Source organism: Clinocottus analis, unplaced genomic scaffold (assembly GCF_023055335.1).
Source record: "Clinocottus analis isolate CAN_PGR_092001 unplaced genomic scaffold, fCliAna1.0.p SCAF_17, whole genome shotgun sequence".
Lineage (NCBI taxonomy): Eukaryota > Metazoa > Chordata > Actinopteri > Perciformes > Cottidae > Clinocottus > Clinocottus analis.
In genome coordinates, this window is record NW_027175898.1 from 14366723 (window position 1) to 14387852 (window position 21130).

General features: G+C 46.8%; 1 protein-coding gene across 3 annotated transcripts in view; it reads right to left on the reverse strand.

Moving 5' to 3' along the window:
* Positions 1-20666, reverse strand: part of trim9 (tripartite motif containing 9) — a 35710-nt gene extending 15044 nt beyond the window's left edge. For all 3 annotated transcript variants that reach the window (XM_068579768.1, XM_068579767.1, XM_068579769.1), the window contains exons 1-3: positions 19617-20666; positions 6917-7012; positions 5286-5408 (exon numbers count right to left, since the gene is read on the reverse strand). In XM_068579768.1, coding sequence (XP_068435869.1) covers positions 5286-5408; positions 6917-7012; positions 19617-20468 — 1071 coding nt within the window. In that variant the 5' untranslated portion in view covers positions 20469-20666. The remainder of the gene's footprint in view (positions 1-5285; positions 5409-6916; positions 7013-19616) is intronic.
* Between the last annotated feature and the right edge of the window lie 464 nt (positions 20667-21130).

The following is a 21130-nucleotide window of genomic DNA, read 5'->3' on the forward strand; positions in this document are numbered from 1 at the left end:
TGGAATCACAATCTCTTAATTCACAGAAGAGGACAATGCGCGTGGAGGGATTTTTCGCAGACAACTTTTATCAAATCTTGTCCCTTTCCCCAGCTACTTCTTCTTTCGACACTCGCGCTGCCTACTGAGCAGCAGCTTCTCTCAGCATCCCAGTCATCTTCTCCCGGAAATCTGCTGTTTTTCAGCTTTTTGGAACAAGATGTTAAAACGCCGGCGGCCACGGCCGCTCTGCCCGGCCGATCGGCGGATAATCAGTGGGAGGAAGATCCGTTCACCTGAATCACGCACGAAGCGAAGGGAGACAGCAGCAGCGTGAGGGAGAGAGGGAGGAAACGAAGCCTCCCGAGAGAGAGAAGAGATGTGGGAGTAATGAATGAAAAGGGGGCGTGAGTGCAGGACAGTGGGAGTGGGCACGCGGTGTCTGCAGAAGCAGAGATGAACGGAGCCAACCGGCGGAAACAAACTCACGTTCCTCCGATGACATGCGTGGCGGCCGTGGGATGGTGGTTAAACACGTCGCCGCCGCACGACGTCACGGCAGCTCGGCGTTCCCAAAATGATCCTTTACTTTACAGATATTAGTCATGTTTGGAACAGCGGGTTGGACGCAGGTGAGATTTATTAAAACATGTCACTGAGGAGCCGCTAAAGCGTGACCATTTTGTGTTTAAAACCGGCAGGAACAATACATTTTTGGGCCACTTGGGGGCGGTGGAGACAACGTTAACATACTATAAACGTTTAAATTGATATAGCAAACTTGTTAGCAAAACAGAGCAATATAATAGGGACAAAAGTGACTTGTTGCTCCCCTATGTTCACCAGCTGCTCTCTAACTGTGTCAGTCTTTCTGTTGATGCTGAGCAGATAGTGTACAGAAGGCTTTTAGAGCTTCTCCTGCTGAAAATGGGAGTTGAAACTCAATGAGACTGAACCAAAACAGTAAAGCTGTCGGTCATAAAACTGAAAAGTGTGAATCAAATTTGTGCACCGGCACTGACAAACGCAAAAGCGTATATCAAAAAAGGTGCCAATAGTCTCCTGTATCTCATCAGCTGCACATATTACACTGTGAGTCAGGCCCTGCTGCCTCTTTGGGAAATAAATTAACGCTTTCTATCTGTTTCGGACACGATTACTAGGCCACTGCGGCACATTTGGCCTTGTGAGATACTGAGGCTGCAGTCGCCTCACCTCACCTGCCGCTTCACAGCAGCGGCACAGGCTGGTATGTCAGCCGGCACCCGGCTGCAAAATATATACGAGACTTTGACGTTACGGGCCTGAGGAGGATTTGATGTAATGCGACCGACGTGTGGTGACAGAAGGAGAGGAAAGTGAGAGGAAAGATGTGAAGGGAAATGGATGGAGGCACAGGAGGAGAGGACGAAATGAGGTTGAGGAGAGAGGGAACAGTGAGAGAGACACAAGAGGGACTGTGATGGGGAACATGAACTCAAACTGTTACAAGATGAAAAGGGAAGAAGAGCGAAGGGTTTCAAATCGCTTCCTGCATGGTGCTCGCTGCAGTGACGGTCAGAGAAAGTGACGTGGGACACTTCCACAAACACTCAACTGTCAGCGAGGATGGAGGCGCTTCCTGCGCGGCACGAACGCGTCTTACTCAGACGGACGCTCGGAAAATATCACCTCGGAAATGTCAGATGTGTCACGGCTATTTCACTCTCCATCGCCGTCGACCGGAAGTTTAATTTAGTGTCAGAAAATCGGGAATTTCTTACATTGTAGAAGCTTGAACTACAATTTTTTTTGCATTTTAGCTCATTAACAGACGGTGAAAATGATTAGAGCTCAAACCAATAATCAATGTCAATAGACATAATAAATAAATACTATTCAACTCGTACAAATTACACGGAAATCCCCAATATTTTCTGCTTTTATGTGTTTTGTAGACAAAAACGAAGTCGTTGGAGTCTTAGTAAAACCGGGATGAACACTATTGATAATTATTCAGACTAAAATATGAATGATCAATCATTGATTTAGGTGCAGCCTTAAAAAGTTTTCCGTGGATCAACAAAAAGCACAAATACTGATGAATTATACACTTGCTGAATTCAGCAGCATTCTTAATATTTCATGCTCATCCTCTCTGCTGAAGACACCACTGCAGCAATCATTCGATATTTGCCTTCAGTGTCTTTTAAAAAAAATATATTTTAGTTCATCCAAACCGTTTGAGTGCTTAAAAGGAGGAGGAGAGCAGGGGTCCCCTGGAGCAACACACTCAGTCGGATGACGAGCCGTCGACAGGGAGGTCAGCAAACCACTACAGTGGAGATAAAAATAGACGACCCGCCGCCGGGAGTCCAGAGAGGACGAAGCATCCGGTGGCGAAGACGCAGAAGACGCCGAGTCTCCGATTCCCTTTGTGTTTGTCTCATGAGCCTCAGAAGAGTTGCTCATCGGCTCTTAGAAGAAATGCAGCGAGGGGGACTGACGGCAAACGCTCGGTTTGATCACACCGAATACATTCTTCTTATTAAAACACTGTACCGATGGTTAGCTTAGCGTAAGGACTGGAAACAGCGAGCCTGGCTCCGTCCAAAGGCAACACAATCTGCCTCCTGATGCTCTAATCCCCATCTGTGTTTGAGTAATCCACACAAGAACCAAGAGGAAGCAATAATCTGGCACTTTACCTCTCATAAAACCATAACCTGTTGTGTTTATTATTTACGTTTTTATAGAATAAACTCATAATATAACGTGTAAATCAGTGAATCTTAGACACTAGCGGTTTCCCTTTGGTCCTGGTCTCGATGCGAATAACTTTCCTTTTCCAAGAAAGCTAATAAATTAGCGAATTACCCAAAAACGAACTATTCCTTGAAAAACTCTGAGTGATGGTGCATTCAAGTGCTCGTGGAAAGCAACTTTATGATGTCGAAGATCACCCGTGTTTTACTCAGTGTTTTTATGATGTGCTTGATTTAAAGGGACGGTTTGTGATTCCTCCGCTGCTCCTGGACGTCGCTGTAAAGAAGCCTGTAAAAAGTTCACAGTGCCGGATTATTCATGGAGCACGCTTTATGTCTTCGTAAAATCATTTCCATATCTTACTGATACAAAGTGAGAAAGAAAGGGCTGCCTGAAAGGAAGAAAATCTGTCTAAAAAAACTTTAGAAAATCTGTATAAAACTGTATAAAATCAAACAGTAAATGAGGTCATGTCCTCAGAACATGTACTAAGAGCCCAGGAAAGGTTTTTTTTGGTGCTTTTTTGGCGATAAATTGCAACGCGCCGCTGTACAGATGTTGGAGTGAAGGAGCTCAGTGTGACAAACATCCATGAAAGCACTCTCGCCCTCTGCTTTCTGAACACACACACACACACACACACACACACACACACACACGGGTCACACACACACGTCACACAATCCTCCTGATGTGCGGGACAACAATAGACGCTGACTCACGTTATTAAGGATCACTTCTCTCTTCAAAACAACAAGCTCGGCGTCAGCGCAGCAGGACCGGAGGAGAGCGGCGTGAAGGAGACGCCGAGTCAGCCGCGGCCGCTTAAACTGTTATTAATTGATGTTTTCCTCACACACACACAGAGAGAGCTTTGTGTGACTGAATCAGCAGGATCCATCGGAGGCTCTTCATTAGGGTCTTAACTGGACGTAGAAGATGCAAAGCCGGCATTTTGTTTTATGCAACAATCTGCTTTTCACATGTAAATGCATCGTATCTGAGATGCAGGGCAGAAAGGTGCCCCGTGCTAATGAAGCAGAGGGCGCCCCGTCGTCCGGCCATGTCTAATGACTGGAGGTGGAGCAACTGATCTACTGATGTCGACCTCAAATGATCTCCAGGAGCACGGCGCATGAGAAAGCCAGAGTTTCTTGCATCACTGACTCTGTGGGAAACTCCTGTGATGGAAGCCGTGTCCCCCGGGTGAGCGAGCAGCGCAGGAAGAAAAAGAAGAAGAAGAAGAAGAAAAAAAGAACGTCGGATTCGCCGCGGAGAAATGTGGCATTAAGATTCAGCCGGCGACGCACGGAGGCTGACAGGAGGGGACGGGATCTGCGGCGAGAGATGCATTAACATCCCTCCGTCTGTGTCCGATGCCTCACGTTCCAACATCCATCCGTCACGTCTCGCAGTCGATCAATCATTAACGGGAACGGGGGGGGAGGGGGGGGGGGGGGTTTGCATTTTGAGCGAGCAAAATGGCGCCCGAGGGCAGAGGGCGCCGCACGGGTGCCGATTGTAAAACCTGAGTAGCGCCACCAAGCAACAGCTGCTCTAATTTGGACGATTGTGACACTGCAGGCGACGTCTTATGGTCTATCATTTTGGGAAATATATGGATTTGCGATTGACAGTACTCTCTTGTTTTGTTGGCTTAGTTATATGTTCAAAGCTCACTTTGTGCCAAATACAAAGCGTTAAAACAACATGTTGTGATATAACCGAGCAGATATTTGTTTTCTCATCTTGGCCAAAGAAACCCCGCATGAGCACATTTACCCAAATCGTAAACCTCAGAAACACACAAAGGACAAAAAGGGGGCCGGCTCTTTCTTGTCCAGAAGTAAATGTGAATAAAATGAAAAAGGAGAGTTTGTCAGTTTGTCAGTGATTTATGAGGCGCCTCCATGAGATGCCTCACATCTTAATGTGGAGAAAAGAAAAGCAAAATGTGTGTGTGTGTGTGTGTGAGCGTGCTCGCGTGAAGCCAGGCCCAGGCTGTGTTTCTCAAACCACCTACACGTGTGAAACCTTGATTCTACAGAGTGTCCAAGCGTGAAATTGGATGCTGTACAGCACAAATGTATCTCTCCCTCCTCCTCCTCCTCCTCCTCCTCCTCCTCTTCCTCCATCCCTCCGTTATGTCCCCTCCCCTCCCCGTTCAATGTGTTGAACACAGTGTGAAGACAATGTGGTACTATATGTCTCTTAAATCAGTGGAATTCTTGTGCTAAATAAAAAAAAATCTTTAACATGCGTTGAGAAAATCTTCAAAATGGGAGAGATGCAGAGACAGCTTACCATTTTTAAAAAGAAAGCGTTAATATTTAGATGTTTTTCCTCACATGCAGAGCCACAGTGATGTGATGTTCTCACCAATCATGAAGTCGTCAGTTGAAAATACCTCATTCATCCAATCCCAAAACCCGGATGCAGCTCCCGAATGTTTCATGCAAAAACATCCATCTTCACAGGACACCAATTTTCCGGGCCTCTCCGGTCGCCTCTGACATTTTGAGATGGAGTGCGTACGAGTTTGCCCGCTCATGCTCGCTCACCTTCAGTTTGTGCTCGTGCTCTTTGTTGACCCGAGACAGCAGCTGGGCCTTGCGCCGGTTCAGGGCGTCGATGAGGGCGTCGCACTGCGCCACCAGGCAGGCCTCGAACTCCACGCCGTTCTCCTGCAAGACAACAGGCGAAGGCTGATAGGAATAACGCATCTAAAAGACAACGTGTATACAGAACATACATATATGTGTATGAAACCAAAAGCACAGGCGAGTCTCTGAGGCCATCCCGTGTGACAGCATCGCGCTGAAATACAGAGCGAGCGTCAGATTTACAGTTGATGTGTCTTTCTTCACACGTCTCCTCCAGTTAGCTCGTCACGGAGCGAGGTGGGCGGGTAGACTCATCGCGAAGCGTCAGCGTCACAAGATGACGAGTACAAGTTTGTTTTTTTACACATCCCGAATTTCCACTCCTCCTCCTCCTCCTCTTCCTCCTTTCCCATCCGGCATCTCCCTCCATGATGGGTTTTTTCCCCGGAGTCCCGTCTCTGACTGCGTGTCGATAATCAGCGAGGGGCTTTTAATCCCACCGTCCTCCTCTAATCGGCCTCTAAAGCCGACCAAACGCAGCTTTGTCTCCGCGCGCGGCAGACGGGTGTCCGGCATGTTAATCTATCCTGGGTCAATATATATTTATATGTATGTATTAGCGCTTACGCTGAAGCGCTAATACATGCGGTACCGCCGAATGTCCACTCACGTGCACATGCTCGCTCACGCCTTCAAAAGAACTGAAAACCTGCAGCGGGGAGACGCTCTGCCGTTGTTACTATGGAGATACATCGGTTTCATTGAACATGGCGATCTTTGTTTTTGTGTTTTTTTTGCAGTCGCTGTCCACATGTGAGATCATTTTCACCCATAAATAGATTCAGAGCAACGTATCATAAATCAGTTTATAATTCATGGTTAAGAGAAAAGCAACACTGAATGTATTCTCTTTTGTATTTGATTTTATCACATTTTATTTTACATATATTATATTTTTTAAAGCGTCCTGTGGTCAGGTGTTGGAAATAAAAGCAACATTGTTCACACACTTAACACCCCTGTAACACATAATTTGACTTTGTGTGTGTATCTGTGGATGTAATCTCTTTTTCTCTCTCATTTTATCACATTTTATTATACATAAAATACAAAAAAGCCTCCCGTGGACAGGTGTTGTTCTGCATTGATGTATGACGTCCACATCAAATAAATACAGTCAAAAGGTCATAATTAAGTAAACTTAAATCTAATTGTTTGTTTATTTATTTTACTTGGTCTTATCTCTACTTAAATTTCTGTGAATAAAGGCTGATGTAATCCAGTAATTTCCCCACTGAGGGACTACTAAAGGACTATCTTATCGTATCTTAATTCAGGTGCTGAAGTGTGTTGTAGATGCACATGAAGAAGATAAAGGACTCTGGCATGTTGCACCTGTCGTACGCAGCCCTGTGGCCGACGGCCCGGCACAGTGGAATAATAATACGATAAGCCTTTTTGTTTCTCTTGATTACTGCGGTGACGTGGGAGACGGATAACATGGCTCCCGGGGTCGAGGATGAGGATGCAATGTGCAAAGCCGTTGTCTGTCTGCGCGTGTGTGTGTGTGTGTATGTGTATTTCAATACCTGGATGTGCTGCACCATGTTTCTCAGCTGCACCAGGAACTCTTTGGCCTCGGTGGCTCGGTCCGACAGGCCGGTGAGAGCTTGAGACAGCTGACCCTGTGGAGCGCACAGAGGGAGGACGTGAGCGATGCAGCAGGCATGGAGGCACATGGGTTTGCACCGCATTTCAGTAAGGATATTCAACACGCCGTTCTATATAAATAGGCGCCGAATCCTCAGAAACAAACATGGAAAACAAATCATCAGCAGGAAGAGATTTACTCATGCATGGACGTTTCCTTCTGCGGGGTTCAAACTGTGTTAGTCAAGCTGTGTGACATACTGCAACAGGAATACAGCCAACAGCAAGCGGCTTATTCAATTAACCAAATAATTAGAATAAGAGCTTTTTTCATTATATAACTCCATGAGTTTATTGTTCTACTATTTATTGCAAAGCAAACAGCCATCCTCCTTTTTAAGAAAATCCATTTAAATGTAAAATGTGTTTATGAACCCAACTGGAAATAAGGTACATATTCAAATATGTAATCAAACACAAAGTTGTGTTATGTTTGGGGCAACTGAGCCAAATCCTCCAATCAGATAAAAGCCTGAGGAAAAATTACTATTTTTACTGTTAAAGTCTGAAAAAGTCAAAGATTCTCTTATTCCAGCTTCTGAATTGTGATGATTTGATGCTTTTCTTTGTTTAATGTGAACTCTGGGATTCAGGAATACACAATTTCTAGACCAAACAATTATTAATAACATCAGATAATAATCTGCAAACGATTGCTCATAATAATCATTACTATTACTGTTTATAATGTTGCAGGTAACCGTGTTATAAAACTGCTTTCTCTGCCTCTTTCTCCCCCTTTAAAGGTCTTTTGTAAGTGGTGATGGAGGTTTTTGTGGTTTTTACTGCATAACTCTCAACGTTAAGTCCTCTTGAATAGAGCCCACATCTTGTTTCATGCATGTGAAAGGAACATGTATTTAATGGGACCTTTTCAGATTGACAGGAAAGACACATGGACGCAGCACAGCGTGACATTCCAAGCAGCTTAAGTTATTTTAGATGCAGATTCCCGGGCCAGTGTGGCCTGTTGAGTTCAAAATGCGAGGTGTTTAAACAACATATATACAGCCGTCACGCTCTGAATATCTCCTCACTCTGAATAAGTCCGCTTTCTCAAGTTTTGGATGAACTCAAAGTCACAAATAAAGCTGCTTTTCATCGCTGCTGAGAAATGACATTTTTGAAGAGTCAAAAGTTTCCCCCTCCTGAGACAAAATGAACTGTCAGCTTTATTCTCACACACAAAATGACATTTCCAACTAAAAGTCAGATGATTTATGTCGAATAAAGCACTTGACTTTTGCATGGTTGCGTTATTGGATTACAGTCTCTGGTCATTTGGAAAGCAGAGCTTCTGTACACGTGACGGGAAATGGCATCGCTGTGGATGTGTATGTGTGCGATCACACACACAAATGCCCCTGTTTGGACAGCGGGGGAAAGAGAGAGGCTGTTCATGTATGTGAAGCGAGGTTGTGTGAACAAAGAGGTGACGGAGCGAGAGGACGTGGCCTGACCCGCTGGGAACCTCGCATGGCTGAGCGAACAACCGTCAACTTGGGGAGGGTATTGTCTCCTGGGAGGAACAGAGGGGTACCGCGCGAAGAGACGAAGAAAAATAGAAGAAGAAGAAAAATCCACTTCCACTCCGGATGAGAGCAATAAAACCTTGAACGAGCTGATACAGTGAAAAAGACACTGTGAACACAGCTCTGTGTCAACGCGGCTCCCGGCATCTGACGTAAGCCGATCAAACGGGAATCTATCTGCGGGGGCCGACGGCTGACCTTTGACCTCAGAGTTTGGGGAAAACCGTGACAGCTGCCGCTAGCGTGAGTCCACAGCACCGAGGGACAAGTCTGAGCCCGTAGCAGCTGAGCAAAGACTGAAATGTAAACTTTTCTGGAAGAAAACTTCCTCTTTGTTAACGTGGGACTCTTTTTTTTTTTTCAACGTCTCGAGAGACCTGAGTGAAGGAAAAGATATGAACTGTACGTTTTCTCCAGAGTTTCACGAGGACGTCTCAAAAAACCTGCAGTATGTACAGACGTCAGAGCTGCTGAGGTCTTCACTACCAGATCATTTTAATGTGAAACAATTTTAAAAAAAACAATTTATTGATTACCAAAGTTTAAGTGTGGAAGCTCATTCGTGGACACTGTGCAACTATATCACTAAAATATTTGTCAATCAATGAAATGATCTGAGCAGTAAAAGAACTGATCGAAATTCAAAAATGTAGTGAGAATCAATCAATACAAATTAAAGTTTTGATGCTTGAATATTCCACTTTGATTGGGGGTTCGCTCTTGCTTTTTTGGAAATGTTTAAATTATACTTTTTTGGCAACTAAGAAATGTCAGTCAGTTAAATATGAAGCAACTGCCAGCAGCCTTGTTTTAGCCTAATTCTGTCTAGATATGAAATCCACCTCCCAGCATCTTAAAAGCCCACTTATTAACACGTCACATCTCATTTGTTCATTTCAAGTAAAACAAGTGTGAAAACGACAAGTTGCAGTCGGGCACAGTGACTTTTTTTTTAACCAGGAGCCATAATAAATATACACATGAACTGAGAAATTCATGACCCAGGCTAGCAGTTTCCCTCTGTTTCCTGTCTTGATGCTAAGCTACGCTAGTTAACGCGCTGCTGGCTTCATATTTAATGTCAAGAGTGGTATCGATCTTCTCATTTAACTCTCCCTGAGAAAGAAAATGAGTGAATTTTCCAAAAAGGCCACACCTATTCTTTCAAGGTGTTTCTCTTTTACCTCGCTCGGAGGATAAACAGGTGAACGGAAGACATTTTAAAAACACACAACTCACAGCCTCGTCTGCTCGTCTTCTGAGAAGAGACTACTTCTCCATTTCACGTCATCGCTTTGAGATCCTGTCGATCAAACTCAAGTCGTCCAAAAATGTTCCTTCGGACTCCGTCGGCTCAGCCGAGGAGTCGCTCATCACGCCTGCCCTTTCAGCGCGTCCTGAATTCAAGTTCATTTGCTCGTTCAGCTTTCTCACTTCCCTCTTCTGTGATACAGCGATGGACGTTGAGGGAGCTCGGGCCTTCGCCTCGCCCAGTTAGCAGTCAGCGTGCGTTCGGTGACAGAGCAGATGAAATGAAAAGCACTTGATGGTCTGGAGGCGTTTTTCCGCAGAGTCTGTCCTGCAGAGCTCAGAGTCCTCAAAACCAGGTCAAACTGTGCCATGGAAACCCAGGCGGTTTTATTTCTGCACAGCTTCTGGCTACTTCCTGCCTGGTGGAGACAACAGTGCCATGGCCGGCAGGTCGGCATATGGATAGCCAGACTTCAGCGACAAATGGGCGGAAGAGCGTTATGGCACCGACACCAAAGCTTCACAGTGGCACAGATCTGAAAACTCATAGTCCATTTTTTAAACAAAATCAAGCTTCTTCCTTCTCTTCCATTAATGCATCATTTGTACATTTCAAGGCGTATTCTTATTTATCTCTTATACTTTTCTTGCATTTATATTAAACACACGTAATAGAAATTTGCTTGTTTGTATTTGTGTGTTTGATGCTTAAACTATACGAATGCTGCGTCACAGCGGCTGCAAATAGGCCGTCCCATTTTGAGACGCCTCCCAGATGTTTGTGAAGAATGTGGCCTTCTCATCCCGAATTTGGGGGATCCAACTGACCTTCAGAGCCGAGCGTATCCCAAGATTCATTGCATTATTTACTGCAGCTATGGTGCACGCATCCAAGCTGAGTTATAGTCTTTGAAAGTTTTCACTTTCAAACTTAATGTCGTGGTGCGGCTGCAGGTAGTAAGCTAATTATCTGGACATGCTTACGATTGCAGCTTTTGTTAGCAAAACACACTGCTAACCCACTCATTAAAATGTTGCTCTTGTGTTTTGGGAATTCATTAGACGAACAAAACAAAAGACACTTTAACCTCCAAACTCTTGGTACTGCTTTCTTTAGTAAGCTAGTTAGCCGGGTATGCTAACGCTCGCGGTTTACAATGGAGCAGATTAGCGAGTTGTTTCCTCTATTGGAACGGCAAAAAAAGACACCACCCTCCAAACTCTCGGCAAACGGTCAATTGTGGCAAACATGAAGAGATTTCCATAATTTCTAGAGTGATTGATGCAAACTATTAAGATGCTAATACGAGTTTCTGCTCAACAACGCTGACATCAATGCAAAGCACATTCGCGCTCGTTCAGGGTTAGTCGAAATGAACGCATCATGTAACATTAATGTAGAGAGGATGCTTGAATGTTTGGAAAGAGCTATGGAGGATTTGTTGAGGTTTTGGGGGGGGGGGGGGTGTCCCTGCTATTTGGGAGCACTAATCATCTCAGTAATTAAGCCGAGTGGGAACACGTGCACGACATGAATAATTCACAAGCTCCAGGGCCATTCGGCGTGTTTCGTTTTCTCGCCGCGGCCGAGCGAACTCGCCAATCTGTCACGGGAATGCGCGGATGTCAGAAAAGGCATCAGAGCCAATTTGGATTAAAGCCCCCACTAGGAAGTGGGAAGTGCAAGGAAAGAGGGAGGTAGGTGTAATGTCACTGCTAAGCTCTTAAAGTCACAGCGGAGGAAAAGCATTACTCCTCGAGCTTATTAAAAAACACACATATACATATAATATTAAATGTGTCCACGGTAAAGACAGATTTTGAGTATTTTCAAAAAGCTGCGTTACCTCCCAGAGAAATGCTCTTTTCTCAGAGCTAAGTACTGTCTCTGGTGTTCTGTCAACAGTCTTTTTAGCCTCATTTAATCCTGTGTGTAGCCGCAGTCTTTTGGTTACACACCGTAAACAGGCGTCAACAGAGGCCGAGGTCAACTTCCGGTGACGGAAGACATCAAACACACAACTTACACAGAAACCCTACGATCAAAGAATGTGAATATTAATGTTATTTTTTTTTGCACAGCTTGATGACTGATTGTGTTTCCCCTACAGTTATCAATAACCAGAGACTCCAACATGAAAGGTTGCGATTGTTTACACGAACCGCCGCAGCCCTCAGGAGGATACAGTTTGAAATATTATTAATATTAAGCAGGCGACTTCATGATATTTACCGCTTTGGGAACTTTTCTCTTGTTAAAAATTAAGCTCTTACATCCTCCAACACGCTGGAAGAGTTGAGATCGGGCCAGATTGTTGATACTCCTCCGTGTTCAACAAGTTCCCAGATGAAAACCCATCTTCCGCAAGCAGAACCTAAGTGGCTGGTGCATTATTCATCGCTTATATCTGCCGTCATCAATAATGCAGAAGACGTCGTTAACTATCCACACACGCATAAGAAAAAGGCAATGAAACTAGGATATTAAAAAAAAAGGGTCCTTGTGTGACGGACACCTGGGACCGCACGGCAGGATGTGGGGCAGAAGTGGTCTATTTCTAGTCCGCACTGGATTCATCGGGCGATGGCGGCATCTCCTGCAGATTATTTAATCTGCCTGAACATGTCTCAGTGTGTCAAGTAGAACCAATCAAGGACAGAGAAAGCGTGAAATGGAGATTGTATATGGTTAAACCTGAGGAGGAGGAAGAGGGAGATGAAGGGGAGCAACAGGGTGGGGGGTTCGGTGTCTTGCTCATGGACACTTCGACATGCCACCTATGGAGGGGCTGGGGATTGAACCGGCTACCTTTGCAGTTTCAGGACGACCACTCTGCCCATGAGCTACAGCCGCCCACCTGGAGATGACTCATCTTTTTTTTTCTTCTTGTTTATCCTCCATTTTGTCTGAATTTGTATGAATCAAATGATGTTGGAAAAAGCAGCTTCCACCTGACTAAAGGTCAAATCAACCATGGTGATTTGAAACAGCTGCGTGGGGGACAAGGCCTTTAAAAACAAAACTTGTAGACACACACACGCACACATACATACCTCCATACATGTCTGACCCAGGAGGGACCTTTAGCAAGGCAGCACCCTGCTCCTTAAATACTTAGGATGGGTTAAATGCAGAGAATAATTTCCCTAAGGGGATTTATAAAGGATCATTCTTCTTTCTTTTTCTTGTGTTACTCGTGATAAAAGGTGTAAGTTGTGTCACCCAAAGAAGTGGTGCAACAGGAGAGTGGGAGAGCTGTCAAGGACGCGCTGTTGGTTCACGCGCACGCAGTTCAGAGAAGAGATCCAATCAGACAACGTAAGTGAAAACACCTGTGTGTATGACAGAGTGTGTGTGTGTGTGTGTGTGTGTGTGTGTGTGCGCGCTTTGAAGTTCTGCGGCTGAACCAATTTCAAAACGAGGGGTTACGCAATTCCAGTAATGGATTAAATTAATGTGGATATTAATAGCAGAGGAAGCAAAATGTGCCGCTTATGTCAGGTAGTCAGACCTCGCCTCACCTCTTCAGGGGCCGACATGTTGATATTTTGGGATGTATTTTAAATCGGTCACGCATTAGGGCACATAGCTATGTGTACGGCCGGGAACATTAATATATTCGTGGGGAAAAAAGATTCACAAGTTGCTTCGAAATAACTAAAATCTTACTGGAAGGTAACTGTGGTAATAGTGTTGCTCTGGATAACAATGGTCAAATATAAAAAGGGGGGGCTGAGTATCAGATTGTCCCAAGATGCACTTTTAAAAAAAAGATTCCTGTCGGCCAATCAGAAACAGGAGTTCTCTGTTGCCATGGTGCACCAGGCGACTTAACTCTCCACCTGACAGCCATGGCATCCGTTCTTCTTCTAAGTTCAAATCCTCACAATCTCAATCAAAGCGATGCCGCCACCGCCGCCGATGATGATGATGATTATCCTGAGGGTAATTATGACGACGATGAAAACCGGGTCGCCTCAGGCCGGAAGCCGTCCTCATCGTCTGCTGCTGCACAAGTTTCAGGTTGAGCCCGATTTCTTACTTAGCCTCATTTAATGAGTCGGCTTGGCTGTGATAGGGCAGCCAGATGTGACGGCGCAGAATGAATTATTCCGTCTTTAAAACCCCCCCTTTACAAATCTGATATCTTACTTTTTGGGTTGGACTCATTTATGTTGAAAAAAAGAAAAGAAGAAGTCCTTTCTTTCGTTCCCAAACTGGCACATTGGAGTTTTGAGGATCTCTCTCCGGTTCCACGCCTGGAGCAAGTTGAAATATTCAGCTGGTCTGTGTTCCCACCCGGAAAAAGTTAGATAAAAAAATGTCAAAATAAGAAATACCTTCAGTGCCTAAGTTTTCTGCGTTGACCCAGGACGACAAGTCGCATCAGACTAAACATGAACGACTCTTTAACTTATGAATCTCGTCAAACTGGGAGAGACTTCGTCGTTCAGCGCCGTCTCGGTTTCACTTCCTCTCTTCGGGCATTCTGGGTCAATCTGTCGCTCTCATTTTCCTCTTCTTTATCTCCCTCTTTCATTAACATTTACACAGCTAATCTCTTTACACGGCAGCTCGAGGGGTAAATACCAGCGCCCGTAATGGAGCAGAGGCAACCTAAATGGCTTTGAGACCCGACTGTGAAATGCCATTCTCTACAGACCTCTGTCCTCCGTCTCATCCCCGTATCAGTGAATCACAGTCCGCTGTCATAAACAAACGAGCTAACGCGTCTTTTCAGTGGTTCCCAAACCGTGGCTCGCGTGCCACTAGCGGTACGCGAGAGCCTTTCTAAAAAGGAACAACTGCGCTCCAACAAGTAACTTTAAGCCAAAGTATCATCACGCTAACGTTCGCGGTTTACGTTAGAGCAGATTAGCACGTTGTTTAATTAATCGCTGACACTTTTGTTCTCATGTTTCCTATTGGAAAGGCAAAAATTAAAAAAAAAAAAAAACACCCTCTAAACTCTCAGTGAACAGTCAATTGTGGCCAACATGAAGAGATTTCCATAATTTCTAGAGCGATTGATGACCAACATGTCATTACAAACTGTGACGTTAGCTAAATACAGTCGGATTCGGGACTCACTCAGATGAGATTAAAGCAGAATGAGTGGGATCTTTAACCGGATAAGAGGACGAAAAGACAGCCCAGAGGCAACGACAACGCTGGACCGGACACCTCAGAGTTGGAAGAACCTCTCAACGCCGAAGAGGAGTCTGAGTCGGCAGTTTAGCTCGCCGAGCGCCGGCACCTGTTGCACTCTTGAAGCAAACTGAAAAGACGTGACCGGGCTCGCTACATGAATCTGGGCTCTGCTGCTACCGGGCCAAAAAGGATCAGCGATGGCGGTATAGGTGAGTGTGTTGGAAGTGGTACTGGTGCAATTGTATCTGGTCCAATGCAGAACATGGTGTGCAAAGTTTGGCGACATCGGACTTTAGCGAAGACGATGGACTTAAAGATTTAGGAAAAAGTCCAGAATCCTATATTGTTGATTCTGTAATTATTTAAGACAAACATATCAGAATAAGTTATGAAGAAAAAGTGATGGAAAAGATTGTTACATTTCTTCCCATAGAGATAAATACAGGTTGTCTCACTGACCCCCACAAGTCTGCATCATACAATCTGTTGAAAGACCATGTGTCAAACCAGCTTTAATATAGCTATTGGCCATTTTGGGGACAGTGGAACAAGCTGTAAACACGACATCGTCATATTCGTCACCTATCACCAAATCCAGCATTGTCTCTCCTCATTGCTCCGATCTAGTCTAGTCTAGTCTCGGAGGTAACATCTGTCTCTTTCGCCACTAAACGCTCCTCTTCGTTCACAAGCTGGTCGCTAAATGCGTCCGTCTGCCGTACAGTCGGTTGAGCAAAGCTGTTACGCTAAAAAAACAAAAAAAACAGGGATAGGATCATATCAAGTATTGATGCCGCCCGCTGCTTTGTTTCGTTTGAAGCTGCAGAAACTCGCGTGTGACCGCGGACAGCTAACACGGGCATTATTACTGTGGCCTGCCACTTCTCATCTCAGTATCTACACATGGCAGCTGCGCTGCTCCTCCAAAATATCTGTGTTTTTTCGTCTTCCAATTCCTGAGAGAAACACCAGTCGTTGTCTTGTTGGTAAAGCCGACATGGTGCAGTTTGCATCTGGACAATTAGCCGCGTGGCCCATTGAACCAACGAGGTTCATTACTCGTCTGTGCGGGGCAGTTGCATGCTGGGGTGTGGAGCAGCACAGCAGGTGTGGGTGGGGGGGGGGGGGGGGGGCATGGATCCAGACTGACAGCCAGCCTCATTACTATTACTATACAGGAGTTAAAGCAGGAGAGGACGGGGATCCCGCCGCCAGTGTCTGGCCCTCCAAGGGTTTTCCTTTGCTGCGGGGTCGCTCATCCACACACGGATCATCTGCCGACATCGGCCTCAAGATTGAGACGAGTCCGTTAGTATTCTGCTCCGTGTGTCCTCGCTAGTCGGCTTTTTTTTTTAGGCGTCTTTGGCAGAGAGCAAGCGTCTGTGTTGACTTGGCGTCAAGGTGTGCGCGCCGTCTGTTCGTGTCAGGATCAAACACGCCGTGACATTAAAGGGGGAGCACGTGTGCACACGAGACGAGGGAGAAATCCCATGAATCACTTGTGGATTCCTGAAATTACTGACTTCTACGAGCCTTCTCCTCTTTCTCGCAGAGCTCAAAGGGGAATTTTCAGGGATGTCGGGGGTCAAATCTCCTCGGCAGCCTCGGATTTATCTCTCCGTTCGTGGCAAAGAGGGCCAATTGCTAATTTTCTTGCCGCAATCTGCTCCTTATTTTCTCCACACCCACGCATCTTGTTCTGTGTGATAAATCACCTTTAATTGCCTCGAACCGCTCCGAGGCGACAGAGGTTGACCCAGATTGCGTTCTGGTGGGGTCCCGGGCGACCTCTCGTGACACCCGTGAAGAGCCGAGGACCGCTCGCCGTGTCGCGGTTTAACGCTCCGACGATGCCCCCTTTCCTCTTCATAATGTGATTTCCAGAGATTAACGCAGGCATCCTGTCACCACATAAAACCCCTCTGACACAAATCTGAAGAGGCAGGCGCGTGGGGCGATACACTCGATGGGGCGCTTAGGGTTCTGCTCGTCTTTCGGGACTAAAAATTGACTTTGGAGACGTGAAATTGATTACCAGTGCGGTTTAGACACAGTCACGCCGTCCAACAGGGAGGGTTACAGATAAAACACCGTGTTTTTTTTTTTTTATTGCCCGGGAGATCAACGGAGAAGTCGAGAAGACGTCTAAGTAATGATCTGTAGCCCCCCGTTCAATTAGACGCAAATCCACTGTAGAGAGGGAGGAGGGGGAAGGCTGTAAAGCATCTGGGATGGATCCCTCGGTGGGTCCGGTATCTCGGAGACCTCTGCTGCTCCGCACAACATCAAGAGGGATTTGGTTGCCATGCCATGTGGTTCAACTCCAGTGTCCGCTAAGAGAGAAATGTTTCACAACGATAGAGAGAGAGAGAGCGAGAGCACAGTTTGTCCCGGCGTAATAAGACGACGAAGACGATGGTGCAGATTAAAAAACCTTGAAGTTAAAAAAAAAAAAAATCCCAGTTGGAAAATGGAGATCTTATTAAATGATACCAGCGAGTGTGTTTTCTGCTCTCACATGTAAATGCTGCAGGTGTGTGGGTTTAAGATGTTGTCGTAAAGTAACGAGGTCGGCGTTTCTTTGGGTTGCACATCGACGTGAGACAGCGATGCCGTCAGAGACACAAGATCAAAACAAGCCGCGGCTTTAAAGGGAAAAGCGAGACGTTGGTGTTTTTGTGCATTTGTTTTCTGGCTGTAAGAGTTCATCTGTGAGAGTATGAAGACTAAATGGTGTTGCATTCTGGCCAAAGCTAAAACTTAAAGGTGCACTAGCCTTTATGTTATATAAAATGGATTAAATGACTTTGTTTGGCAAAAGGTGTCGCTCGTAGTGAAGAACATGGAGACAATCATCAGTTCTCCTCTGCTGCTCGGAGCGTTTTAGCGTCTTTCGGCTCGTTGTTTTGGTTTTACGGCTTTACTCTCATCACTGGCATCTATTTTTCTTCTTGTCCTTTTCAATTTGAAGACTGCACTCAAACAAAACAAAATATGATGTTTCAGGTCATTTCGAGTTAAACTCTGAGTAGAAACCAATCAGATTTCAGCTATACTTCCTTGAGTTTCTACACCATGTGCATTACACCAAAGTGTAAGTGACACGTGAGGATCAGCAGGATATGGAAAACTGTTTCATTTCTCCCCTGATGAATTTTATGAGGAACACCCCGAAGCTCTGAAAGATGTCCATCCTCAACGCTGCCAGCTCCCAACTCCACGCCATCTGTTGCAGTTCTGCAGGCAGCAGCAGCTTCAGATAACAGGTCAGAAATAAGCAGGAAGCCAACAAAAAAAAACAGGACCACAAGCTGCACATTGGCACCAATATCACTGATGCCATCGACTGGTTTCTAAAAATGCTCTTCTTTTTTTCTTTTTTTTCCTCGACAGTTTGGATCCAAGAAAAAGATGAGGCAGAAAAGGTCGCCAACTTCTTCAAGTGATGGCAATTTGATGGGAGTGAAATGATCGACCCCCCCCCCCCCCCCCATCTCCCTCTCCTCCCTCCTACTGATTTTTCCATCAATTTCACAATTGCCTCACACGTCTGAGGCTGATTCGCCATCTTCACGGCCGCCGAGAGGAGATGATTGCGCTGGAGGTCTGTTAAGCTGCTGGTTTGGAGACGAGGAGGACATCTGATCTACGCCCGCGGGGGGGGGGGGAGGCCAAGGTGTGTGAGAGTCTCAATGCGTTCACCATATCTTCTGGTTTGCTCATGGAAACCAGGCAACAGCACACCACCCTTCATGTGTGTGTATGCGTGAGAGAGAGTATTGAAGAGGCATCTATATCTAGCTCCACATCCTCCCTCGCCACTGGAGTGCGGAGGTGAGGGTTGCAGCTGCAGAGGCGGAGATGCACTGCAGACCCTCTGAAGCGCAGCTCTCTGTCCAAAACAACTCTGCTTCCAAAATAGCGCCTCAATCCACACCGGAGGCCTGCTGCGTCTGAGCTTCACTGCTGGCCTTGATTAAAGCGTGTAGCTCCAACATTAGCCGTGCCTATAATGATCTGCCTGTTGAGCTGTCAGAGCACTGAGGGGGAGTGGAACATATATACATATAGAATATAGAGAGAGTGAAGGAATCTGCTGTATGGAAGCTCAGGAGACAAATGGTCAAGAGCTGAAAGCCAGAATCCCTGCACAACTTCAGTCCATCATTGTAAGGAGAAGAAGAAGCGGTTTCCTGTTGATTAAGGAGGCCTCCTCCTGCTTGTCCACTCGTGAACAGAATCCCCCCAATCGAGCTGCCTCAAGACAGCTTTGCGCACTAAAACACAGCAGAGTTTCACAGTTTTGGAGACGTGCGCATTTCTTAAATCGGACTGAAATGTGAGCTGCGTGCGAGGACAATCGCGTGTACTTACATGATTATTGTTCATTTAATTCCAACGTGACAGAGAGAATAAATCCCCAGCGCGCCGTGTGTATCTACTGGATACGAAGAGGAACTGACAAGATACAGCGCGCAGGGTTTTCAAGGCGGACTTGTTGCTCAGCTCAGAGGCTGATGAATCATTATGAATCAAGGCTACACACACACACGCGCGCGCGCGCGCATACACGCACACAGAGAAAAGACGCACTGGAACATAAAGATGTTGCAGCTTTTTCTTATATACATTTTACGCACGTACCTTGTGCAGTTTCCACATCGCGCCCAGAGCTTTGACTTCATGTGTGCCGTGCTTGCCCTCCTCCAAACACTGATAACACACGGGCATCTTGCACTGCACACAGTACATGCTTAGATTCTCCAGCTCGTGCTCCGTGCATGTGGAGGTCTTGCGGGGACTCGCGCGGCGACTTATCCGCCCCTGCGCCGGCGGCACCAGGCGATGCTTGGCGAGGGGACCGCGGGGAGGATGGCACCGGAGGCGGCACGGGTCGCAGTAGAAGACGTCGCACTGCTCGCACATCACCGTGGCCTCCTTCGGACTCTTCTCGCAGAGCTGGCACTTGAGAGCGGCCGCCTTGCTCTGCTGGTACCGGTCCACGACCCCCTCCAGCACCCGGTTCTTGGCGAACCCGCGGAGCCCCCGCTCGTCCAGGATGAGGCTGCGGTGACACTGCGGGCAAGTGATGCAGGAGTTGCGGGGGATCGGGGCCATGGAGCCGGGCTGCAGCAGCAGGTGTTGCTGCTGCTGCTGCTGCGGAGCAGGAGGCTGGGGCACGGACGGGGGGAAAACCCGCACCCCGTTCGGTGATTTCTGACACGGGGTGGTCGGGGCGCTGACGAAGCCCCCGTAGGACCCGTATCCACTGTCCGCCTCGCTGTACAAACTCATTTTATCCAAATCCAGGTAATCATAGTCGGAGACGCCGGATCCGGAGGCTCGGCTGCTCTGCGGGGACTCCGCGTCGGGGGTCTGCACGAGGATATTCCGGGCACACGCCTGGCAAATGTTGTGGGAGCACGGCAGTATGATGGGCTCCCGGAAAAAAGAGCCGCACACGGGGCATTTCAACTCTTCCTCCATCTCGTCCATGGCTGCTCTCGGGGAGGTGAGAGATTCCTCGGCGGCGTGCGAAACTCAGGCGCGCTGGCTGGCTGGGTGAAGGAGGGGAGGGAGGGAAGGAAGGAAGGAAGGAAGGAGTTACAGCGGAGTGTCGGGGCTCAGGAGGAGGCTGCTGCTGCTGCTGCTGCTGCTGCTGCCGTTTGCGCGCACACGGAGCTCCGGTCGCGTCCTAACTGCGATTCTCACTGCCAAGCGCAACCTTGACCGAGAGGAAAAAGCCTCAGCGCCGAGGAGGCAGGACCCACGCGTCCTCAGCCAATCAGCGAGCGGCACCGGCTCAGCGCGGGCTGCCATTGGACGAGCGGTGGATGCCGAACAGCCATTGGAGGACTCGGCCGTCAGTGAGGAGAGGGGCCGTTAATGAGCTGCACAGCGAGATGTGACAACAGATCCCGGTGTCTGGACACATTACTGAGCATATAGCCGTAATTGTTGAGGGGATTATGAGGAGAACAATGCGAGCCCATGCCTTCAATGCAGAGCAATTAATACAACGCGATCATGCAGATGTCATTCATCTTTTGTGTTTGTTCTATGAAGATAAGCAAAGATACTTAGTGAGGCGAAGATGCTCTTTAGGACGATTAGTGCATTGATTTAAGGAAGAGCAGCAGATGTAAATCAATTAGAAG